General features: G+C 29.6%; 1 protein-coding gene across 3 annotated transcripts; it reads right to left on the bottom strand.

Annotated features, from left to right (window-relative positions):
* Nucleotides 1-8,244: 8,244 nt before the first annotated feature.
* On the bottom strand, nucleotides 8,245-10,335 carry LOC105803583 (uncharacterized). Of its 3 annotated transcripts, none has more exons than XM_012635834.2 (4): nucleotides 10,172-10,335; nucleotides 9,502-9,692; nucleotides 9,318-9,381; nucleotides 8,245-8,938 (listed from the first exon to the last, which is right to left on the bottom strand). In XM_012635834.2, the coding sequence occupies exons 2-4, from the start codon at nucleotides 9,639-9,641 to the stop codon at nucleotides 8,636-8,638; spliced, it is 507 nt and encodes a 168-aa protein (XP_012491288.1). In that variant the 5' UTR covers nucleotides 9,642-9,692; nucleotides 10,172-10,335; the 3' UTR covers nucleotides 8,245-8,635. The 3 variants fall into 3 exon arrangements, with proteins under 3 accessions (XP_012491288.1, XP_012491291.1, XP_012491290.1); XM_012635837.2 differs by having other exon boundaries at nucleotides 8,245-8,935; nucleotides 10,172-10,334; XM_012635836.2 differs by lacking the exon at nucleotides 10,172-10,335 and adding an exon at nucleotides 9,835-10,061.
* Nucleotides 10,336-10,810: the final 475 nt, after the last annotated feature.

The following is a 10,810-nucleotide window of genomic DNA, read 5'->3' as shown; positions in this document are numbered from 1 at the left end:
GTAAAGATATCCCCTAGTTGCTCTCCAGTTTTAACATAACTTGTAGAGATAAGCGCTTGTTGGATCTTTTTATGGAAAAACAAAAATCAAATTCAATGCACTTAGTTCTTTCATGAAATACATTATTAGAAGCTAAGTGAATAGTAGCTTGGATATCACGCCATAACCTGACTGCAATGACGTCTTGAAGCTAAATTCACTAAGTAGTTGATGCAACCATACAACTTCACATACAAATTGTATCTTGGTTTTGTATTTTGAATCTACACTAGATAGGGATACTACATTATATTTCTTGCTTTTTCAAGAAATTAGATTTCCTCCCACAAAAACACAATATCCATCTTATGTCTCGTCCAATCTGCACCTGAAAAACATTCAATATTATTATTCCCACAATTCTATATAAAAGTCCATGTCTAGGAGCCCCTTTTAGACAGCCAATAATATGCTCCAAAGCTGGCCAACGTTTCACCATTGGTGAGGATATGAATTGACTTACAATACTATACAATATCAAGTCGAGTCACTTTAAGGTAATTCAATTTTCAACCTAATCGTCTATATACTTCTCATGATATTCAAATAAGTCACTATCTTCCTTTATAATTTGTATATCAGGCTCCATAAGTGTTCTACATGGCTTACACCTTAATCTTCCTATCTTTGTCAATAAGTCAATAGTATATTTCCTTTGAGATAGGAAAACACCTTTCTTACTTCTTGTGACTTCAATACCGAAGAAATACTTCAACTTTCCTAAGTATTATATTTTTTGAAATTGAGTACGAAAAAAAGATTTCAAGGCCAATATGTTAGGCTCATCACTCCTAGTAATGACAATATTGTCAACATAAACTATTAGCAGAATTATACCCTCCTTTGACTATTTGTAGAATATCGAGTGGTCATAATTACCTTTCTTCAATCCAAATGCTTGAACTGCCTCACTAAATATCACAAACCTAGCGTGAGGATTTTGCTTCAAGCCATACAAAGATCTACATTGTCAACTGACTTTTCCATTCTCCTCCTAAGTAACAAACCCTGGTGTTTGCTCCATGTAAACTTCCCCCTAAAGATCACCATGTAATAATGCATTATTTATATCCAATTTATGCAAGGTCCATTCATGCATAGCCACCATAAAAATGAAAAAATAAACATAAGCAAGTTTAGCTACCAAAGAGAAAGTATTAGAGTAGTTGACACCATAGGTTTGAGCATAACCCTTAGCAACCAGAAGAGCTTCAAGATGTTCTATCAACCCATCAAGAATGAGTTCGAATGAAAATACCCACTTACATCCAATTGCCTTTTTCCAGTCGATAAAGTCACCAAATCCCAAGTACAATTACTATGAGGCTGTCATTTCCTCATCATTACATCATGCCAGCTTGGGTGGAACAAGGTTTCACTTACAGTTTTAGGAATGGAAACGGAACCTAAAGATGCAATTAAGAGACTAGACAATGGAGCTAAATGAGCATAAGAAACAAAAGATGAGATAGGATAACTGCACTAATGTTTACCTTTTTGAAATGCAATAGGAAGGTCAAGGATTGTATTTGAATCACTTGGCACATGATCCTCTGATAAGTGATGTGAAAAGGACATGAATTTTGAGGCACTTGTCATTTCGAATAAAGCTAAATAACAAATGGTTGGGCGGTTGACCTTGTGCACTAGTATAATATCAAGGAATACACACTTAAGATACTTTGGATTTAATTTTTCCACTTATGGATGAACATTACAAACAAAACAAGTGCTACAAAATATCTTAGGATCATAAAAAAATAAAGATTTTGAAGGAAATAGTATATTTTAAGGTATATCACCATTTAAAATAGAAGATAACATGCGATTGATTAAAAAATAATCCATTGAAACATCATCATCCCAAAAACATTTTTGAACATTCATTTGAATAAAAAAATCTCTAGGTATTTTATGCAGATGTTCAATTTTTCTTTCAGTTGTTGCATTTTGAGGATGTATACACATGAAGATTGATGGAGTATACCACTTTGAGTCATGTAAAATTTAAAAACATCAAAGAAATATTCTTTTGCATTATCACTGCATAATATAAGAATGGAAACATTAACTTGAGTCTTTATTTCAGCACAAAAAATAGAGAATAACTTAAAATATTTTTTCATTAAACATAATCAAGTAATACATGAATTGTCGTATATAAATGTAACAAAATATCAAAACGCAAACTTAGATATAATAGGGCATAGACCCCAAACACCAGGATGAATAAGCTCAAATGGAGACTCCACTTGTTTACTAGCTCCAAGTATTAAAAGAAGACAATGATGCTTAGCAAATTAACACGACTCGATATCTAATAAAGAAAAACTCATAATTGTCATCTACTCTCTTTGAGTTTGTTGAACCTTCACATCCGAGCTAAACAGTAGCAAAACATTGAGCTCTTTGTATACTCTTTTGAAATTCATAAAGTATGTTGTAAGTGACATGTCTTAATTGTCTGGTCGGTAAAAGGTTTGGCACACTTCATACATCCACGAAATATTTCCCTTCCCAAAATACAAAAATTCCAAATAGTTCATTAATTCTTTAACAAATTCATAGTGATTAATAAAAGCAACTACATCACTATCAATAAAGTTTTGCATTTGCAAGAACAGTTGTGCACCATCTTTGAGCCTAACATGTTAGTAGGTGAACCGTGAACTAAGTGGTCATATTTATCAATAATCCTTAAATAAATCCTAATGGTTTTGATCTAGTCCAAAGAGTTAGACCGGTTCAACTTATGCTATGTGTTCTTAGACATCACCTTAAACCATCTCACTCACAATAGTTTTTATATCAACCATTGTAAACAACTCAAAAAACCTAAAAAAAACTAATTGTTAAGCTTTCTAATCAAACTTCCAACCTCAAAATAGACTTAAATAGTAGTTGAAATAGTGACAAACAGTGAAAAAAACCTTAAAACACCTTCGATACCACCTCCAATCGACAACCCAACAACTAGGCTTTAGTCAGAACCACAAGTTGACGTTGGCGTCAAAATCTAGTAAGGAGAAGACCTCTTACATGCCCCCACGCATCAGCACATGGATAAAGGGTGTTGCTATTTGGGTAGCGTGTGAGCCTAAAATGTAATGTTTTAGGCTACCGGAAAGTGCATATTGACTATTGGCATGGTGGCACTCCTTCTTATGCTAGCGATGTAAACTAAAAATCCTTTTAAAATTGACCCACAGAAAAAATTCCTAATTCCTTCGTGATTCAAGTGAAACACCAAACAAAATGAAAACAAAATATATAGTACTATGTAAGCGAAATTCTAAGGTTTAGAAGACTAAAAAAGAGAAACTTATTTGGGTGAAAAAACTTACTTTTCATTCAACCCTAAAATAGACATTTATACAAGTTACATCTTAACATAAAAAGAAAAAAAAACAACCTATAACATATATTTACAACTATACACTATATTCTTTAACAATTAATATTGATTTCGCTTAAGTTACCCAGCTAGCATCAATAAGAGCTTTGCATCCGACCCATCATGTTTAGGAAAAACTTCAAAAAAAATGTAAAAAAATGACATATTTTGTCCTCTTCTCAATCACTAGTAGGGGTAAGAAATCTCGATTCAACTCGAAAAAACCTTTTTTTTTAATTTCCAGTTAATCCAATTGAGTTATTCGATTTTTTCAAATCAATTCAAATAAGTAATTAAGTTTTTTGAGTTCAAGTTCAGGTGAATTTTAAAATTCGAATAACTTGAATAATTTATTGGTATAAATACTCTTTTGATCCTGTCAATTTCGAAATGAAAAATTGGCATCTCGAACAAAATTTTTAAATAATGCAAAATATTTATAAAAATACCAAAATTCATAAAATTATAAATAAAAATAAAGATTAAAGAATATATAAAGGAATTTTTCAAAATAGTAATTTTGAAGCCTTAATTAATTATCAATTCAAGTTTATGATACTCAAGTATCTTAGTTTTTTCTCTTATTTTGCTTTGAAATAGCTTTCAAATATATATGGTCTTAAGTTTATGTACTCTAACATGAAAATAGTTATATTATATCAAAATTTTAATTTGTCATGTTTAATTTTTTAAATTTAATTGAACAATTTCACTCTATTTGAATTTCATTTCACTCAACTTGATTCAAAAAATAATAAATTGACTTAGGATTATAAAATAAGACTCATCAATTTAAAATTTTTCACTCAATTTAATTCACTTCGATAAATCGTTCACACCTAATCATTGCTATTTTTATTTACATGTCATAATTTATGAAGTAAATATTTAAACAAATTTAAGTGGGAAAAAGAAAAAAGCCTGAAGTCCTATCAGAATTGGCCTGAAAATGCAAATCATCAGTAGGCCATGATTTTGTCCGAGTGTGAACATTATTAGCTGATATGTGTCTCAGGTAGAGGTGTTCGTGACTTGGTCTATTCCATGGTGGCCCAAAAAAAAGTTAGTATCATGTTAAGTCCCTAAAGTTTAATTGAATGTATTAAAACTACTGACTGATGTAGCAGTATCCTGTTATATATTGATTAATGGACAGATATGTTAATTTTCCAACACTTAATAAAATACATGCGGCATATTTATAAAAATAAAATATTTACTCTTTTATTTTCATTTAGGATTTTCTTAAACTAAATCGTTAAAAGAAAAACTTTTCCTAAAGGCGAAATTAGATTTTTTTATGATTTTGTTTAGAGTTTTAGGCTCGTTTGTTTCACTGAAAATGATTTTCAGAAAATAATTTCTGGAAAATAATTTATATTTTGGAAAAGCTAATATTTTCGGTTTTAGATGAATCTAGGTAAAATATTTTTGTTATTTGATAAATTTCCTGAAAATATTTCATAAAAATTATTTTCAATGAAACAAACATACATTTGAGATTACGATAAGTAGTTAATTGATTACAAAGTGATGTTAAGGTGAAATTATAATAAATAATGAATCTTCATTATGTTAATGATTACATTATAAACTTTGTGAAATTTATAATTGAAACAAGAGAAGTGATATGCATGAAAATTTGTCATGTGAAATGAAATATTATAATGAATTATTTGATTAAAGTGTTTATATAGTGAAAATAAATTGCATGGCAATAGGGACTGAATTGAAAATTGTACAAAAGTTTAAGTATGAAACAATTTAATGTGTGAATAAGGAAATTATGGTAAAAGTTTAATGAATGTGTTATGAGAGGATGAAATATGCATAAAATATTGTAAAAGTGAAATTGTGGAAAAATGTGGAATTTTATGATAACAAGGACTAAATTGTTAAACTTGAAAAATATGTGGATGAAATAATAGAAGTGAAATACATAAAAAAATTGATATGTGAAACAAGATATTGAGATAAATTATGTGATTAAAATGTAACAAGAAAAAAATTAATTTAATATAATTAATTAGTGAATATTGAACTTTTATGACAAAAAGGGACTAAATTGAAAAGTTTAGAAAGTTTATAAGATTTTTTTAATAAGTGAAGAATTTAGTAGAGAACGTAATATCCCGGTGCGTTGACCCGATATTTGGGTCGGGTATGGGGGTGTTACAGTGAATAGAGCCTTATCATCTTGTAAAATGTCTTATGAAAAAAAATTTAGTAAGACATTTCACAAGAATAAAGAAATAATTTTATGTTGACTAGAAAATCTTTTTATGTTGACCATTTTATTTTATATAAAACAAACATTGAAAAAGGCTGAAATTATTTTCTGTAAAAACTTTTATATTAAAACAAACAAAGCCTTATAGCATTTGTTGTATTAGATCAAAGATGTATTTTCTACCACAGGAGCAAGAAACTGTATAGAGACTCATCGCATCATATGATTGATGGCTGAGAGTACCATTAATTGAATAGGACGTGTTAACATATTGAGATTTCTTCTTTATTCCCAATTTAGGCAAGGAAATCTTATTCGAGCAATGAAAACTCTTTTCTTAAGTTTTCTGCCTTTCAAGACTTGGGGCTAGTTCTTCATTAATTTTGAAAAAATACTTAAAGTGATGTGAAAAAATGTTTTTGAGAAATACTTTTGAAAAGTTTTGTTTAAAATTTGAGTGTTTAGCATTGCTGTCAAAAAGTGCTTTTGAGAAATAAAATGTCCATTTTAAACATATTATTATCAAGTAACAAATATACATTTAAATAATATTTAAATTAGTTAATATTATTATATTTTACTAAGAATATAAAAAATTTATTATAACTTGTTGTTAATATTTTAATATATGAAATATAAATTTTAAATATTTTTAAGCAATAAATATTAATTATTTATAAAATTTAATTAGAATATATAAACTATATTTTAAATATTTAAATATAACCATTAAATATTTGTAATTATTATTTTAAAAATATTTTTTTATTTTTAATTAATGATTTTAACACAATTATAATTAAGCACCAAGAAAAAAAATAAAAATACCACGTTATTGGAGGAGTGAAAAAGTAATTAAGCACCAAAAGTGCTTTTAGGAGAGGAAAAGCTAAAATTTTTAACTTCTCCTTTTCAGCTTCTTTTCAGAAGTGCTTTTGAAAATCACTTATGAAAAGCTAAAAATTCAATAAAAGCGACTTATTCTTCACTTTTTCCTTCAAAAGTGCTTTTGAGTCGAAGTGTTTTTTTTAAGCAATGAAGAACTGGCCCTTAATCTAGTAAGAGACTGAGATCCTCGACTGTTTTCTTTATTCTTTGTAGCCGAGTCTGTGACTTTCTTGATTTTGTCTATATAAGACATTTATTTCAGTTTGCTTATACATTTTATAAAAGAAATGAAATTTCGATTAAAAATTTTCTTATTAACATGTATGCTAGTTTAAAAATATAATAAAAATTCAAAAATTATGAAAGGAAAAATTTTATTTAATACATATGTATTAATAGAAGAATCTAATCTATTAACGAGCAAGGGAAGCTAGTATTCTAACACAAGGTATAAATAGTCCAATGTTGGTTAAATATAATACAAATAATGTAATATATTATTAGGAATATTTTTTCATTTACCCATGATTTTTCTTTGTTTATTTATTTTTATTGCTTTGTGATTATTTCTACTACTATTATCAACGATATTACAACATATATTATAACTTTGATAGGTTAAGATATTCGGGTATGAAATATTTTTGCCTTTAATGAGCTTTGAAAATTATCACCATCCTTAGCTAAACCTATCATGTGATTTGGTTAAGTGTGAAGGAGTGTTTTGATATTACAAATGAACAAGAAGAATGACTCATACCTTAAGATAGTAAAGTTTGCATTAGGTAAACTATCAGTTGTATAGGTTTTTGGTCTTTCTCTGTCCGTCTTGTACGGGATTTAAGCCCCATTTAAATTAATAAAATTTACGGCTTTCTTAATAATTACATCCCTATCCAAATTCAAACACACATTCCTACTCCCAATTTAATGTTGGATACAGATGTAAATATGTGACTGCACCCGATTATCATCTTTTAAGTTTTTCTCTACCAAAAAATCAAATATCTACAATTTCTATAATATTGTTATATACCATTTTTTTTCCTTTTTCTTTATATATAATCTCGCCTAAAACTATCCACACCGCTTCCAACCCATAAATAGAAGATAATACTTTTCGACATGCTCGAACACACATCTTCCTGCATTGACAACAACACTCGTACCAATCAAACTAAAACTCAATCAGCTTTTCTTATACAATTCTTATAGCTACCTAAATCTCCACATAACTTGTAAACTAAAAAATATATATGTTTAAACATATTTGCCATTGCACCTAAAACGTACTCAAATCTCACTGTCGCTCCCATTGTTGTTGTTGTTAATGCCAATCGACTTAAATTTCAATAAAAAAATCCTCTAATATTTAAATTCGGTAAATCAGATAAATATTCAATCATCGTCGAATATGAATGATAGATTTATTTTTATACCAAATGCATCACTAGTAGCATTCAGATAATGACATCCACCTTCACTTCAAATCCACCACAAATTTTTATTAAAATATTCAAATTCCAATAGTATCTTATTCATAAATATCCCAATCCGTATGGTGACCCATGCATACAGGCGGCAGACTAGTACAAAAATAACATTGCAGAGACAAGGCAACAAAGCCCCGAAAACAATCCCCACATGAATTACGGTATAAGTACACAAATTATACAAAAATTACAAGGCACAATTATATAAACATAAATAACATACTCATATTCATAACCATTTACAGAGTAATGTAACTGAGCAAAATTCAATCTATACAGAATTTCCCATGCTGCTTATCTCCCAAGAACAAATATCAATCAATACCCTACCAATAGTAACCCACATCTTACATATATATTACAAAAAGAGCATAATTCAAACCTTTCTTCACAACACAAAGTTTGTTCTGCCTCTCCACCTTATCTTCTCTTCAATCAAACTACTTACAATGGCTACTAGCAATCAAAAACACGTCATATAAACACTACTAAACTGAAATTATCTCTATTTTTTCTCCAAATTTACCTCGCCTTGTTTTCGGAAATGGTGGCACTTAGATTTTCCTGTATGTACACTTGTAGTTTAAAGTTTTAGGCCGTAGCAGGGATGCTGGAATTTCGGCGATCTCTGTTAAGGCAATCAAATCCTTCTACTCTAACGGTGGCTGGTTTAAGGCCAAACTTCATCCTAACACACCCTCCTTTGCGTGATGATGATGATGATGGAGACGATGGAGTTGGGATTTGGAATGTTGAAAAGGCTGCAAGTCTTTCATCACGGAATTGAGCATCTTGCACAAGCGGATTCGAAACCCTACTAGGAGGTGACCCACAAAAAAATGGAGGTGACGATGCTACTTGTGTCGCAGATTGTTCTATTCCGAAATCCTCCTGCTACAAACAAACCATAAACATGTTAAAACGAGTTCACCCTGAAAACAAAAATATTAAAACCATGTGTGCTTAAACTCAAAACAAAAAATTTTGAAACTCCGTAAGTTTGATTTGTCCAGAAATTTTATGTTTAAAGGATCATAACGTCGTCACGCGAAAGCCACAGATTAGCGACAAACAGAGTTATATTCATATTTTTCTAAGATTTTCACGTATTTAAAAGGTCTTTGAAGATCATATAGACTCATGTTTAGATATTTCATGTATTTTGAAGAGCTTGGAACTTTGAAGGAGCATATCCTTTTAGTGTACTCGAATATGATTCAAACACAAGTCTCAAATGGAAGTGCGAAAAGTTAGAGCTGGGATTCAACAATACCTTCTTGAGGATGATATCTAAAAGCTCAGCACCGGCTCTTAAATCACTGACCTCGGCTTGATGACTGAAATTAAAAACACAAAACGTAATTAAATCACAATCCCTATAAACAAATTAGATCAACCCTAAAAAAATATAAAATAAGATCCTAATTGAAGACATAGAAAAAGAAAGAAAATTATACCTCAAATGCAATCTCAAGGACCTGTTAGGGTTATTGGCGAGAACCCCAATTCGCCGAGGCTTAGGACAAACAACTGGGCCGCCCCTTTGATGATCACAAGACGAAACGGAGGCGTTTTCTTGAAAACTGCAACGATTCATCTTCCCCGGAAAATAAAAATTTTCGAAATGAACGCCGATTTAAAAAAAACCCTATAAAAGAAAAAGTCAAACCGCAGATCCAACATAAAAATTCAATTAAAATCGTAAAATAAAGAAGACACAGTTTTTAAATAATAATAAACACAGATCTTTTTTTTGTTGTTCATAAATAAACCCAGATCTAGAGCCTTACCGTGGAAAAAATTTATTTGGGATCGATTCAAATTAAACCCAGGATTTATATAATTAACGAGAGAGTTGACTTTTTAAAAAACCGAAAATTAGGGATTAATTAGGAGATAAGAACTAAGAATGAAAATCCCAGAAGGGAAGTTCAATTTTACAGCGAAAAACCCTTCAGATCTGCTATAGAAACGCTTTGAACTTTGACTAAAAACAGATTTGTTTTTAACTGAATAAAAATAGAGAGAAAAAAGCAACAAGAAACCATATATATATATATATATATATATATGCATATTTATGTGTGAGTGTGTATATGCATATATATAATTCGATTTGCAGATTACCTGAAGAAATCCTTCGAAAGATCGGGTGGGTGCCACGAGGAAGAAGAAAGAAGGCAAGGGCAGTGAAAAGGAGATTATATAGGAGGGCAAATGTATCAGAGACGTGAAGATTTTTTTTAAAATTTTTTAAAGTTGAAAATTATAATTCATAATAATAATATATAGCAATGTCATAACAACTGGATTGAAAATTTAAAAATCAAATATAAAAATGAAACCTAATAAAAAAATCAAATATTTTTCTTAAAAGATAAAAATCAATTTGCGTATTTTATTCCCAATTTTGAAATTTTTTTATAGCAAATTTATTTTAATCTATCAATCTAATTTCCATTTTTATACATAGGGAAATGTAGTGATTAAATCAAATGATAGTGGGTATTTTAAATTTCTTAATAGAAAAATTGGAATGGGTAAGTAGTAATGGATTTGACGCGTTTAATTTATTCAGCATTTAACGACCAAGGAAAGGAAAGTATCGGAAAGGCAAGAAAAGTCTATGCAATGGAAATCAATCACTTATCATCAAAGCTGGCTGGCATCCACACATCATCATTTTCTTACCTTACTTTGACTTTTCAACTTTAATTTAAAATTTTAATACGAAATTTGTTTTCCAACAATGGAAAACATGTCGTA

The sequence above is a fragment of the Gossypium raimondii genome, chromosome 11, assembly GCF_025698545.1.
Source record: "Gossypium raimondii isolate GPD5lz chromosome 11, ASM2569854v1, whole genome shotgun sequence".
Taxonomy (NCBI): domain Eukaryota; kingdom Viridiplantae; phylum Streptophyta; class Magnoliopsida; order Malvales; family Malvaceae; genus Gossypium; species Gossypium raimondii.
This window is presented reverse-complemented; position numbering and strand designations above follow the sequence as displayed.

Excerpts from the sequence above, each read along its gene's own strand:
- LOC105803583 (XM_012635834.2), bottom strand. The coding sequence starts at position 9,641 with ATGAATCGTTGCAGTTTTCAAGAAAACGCCTCCGTTTCGTCTTGTGAT. Across the intron at positions 9,382-9,501 it reads TCCTTGAGATTGCATTTGAG|TCATCAAGCCGAGGTCAGTG; the intron begins GTATAATTTTCT and ends TTTTAATTTCAG. Across the intron at positions 8,939-9,317 it reads TAGATATCATCCTCAAGAAG|CAGGAGGATTTCGGAATAGA; the intron begins GTATTGTTGAAT and ends GTTTGTTTGTAG.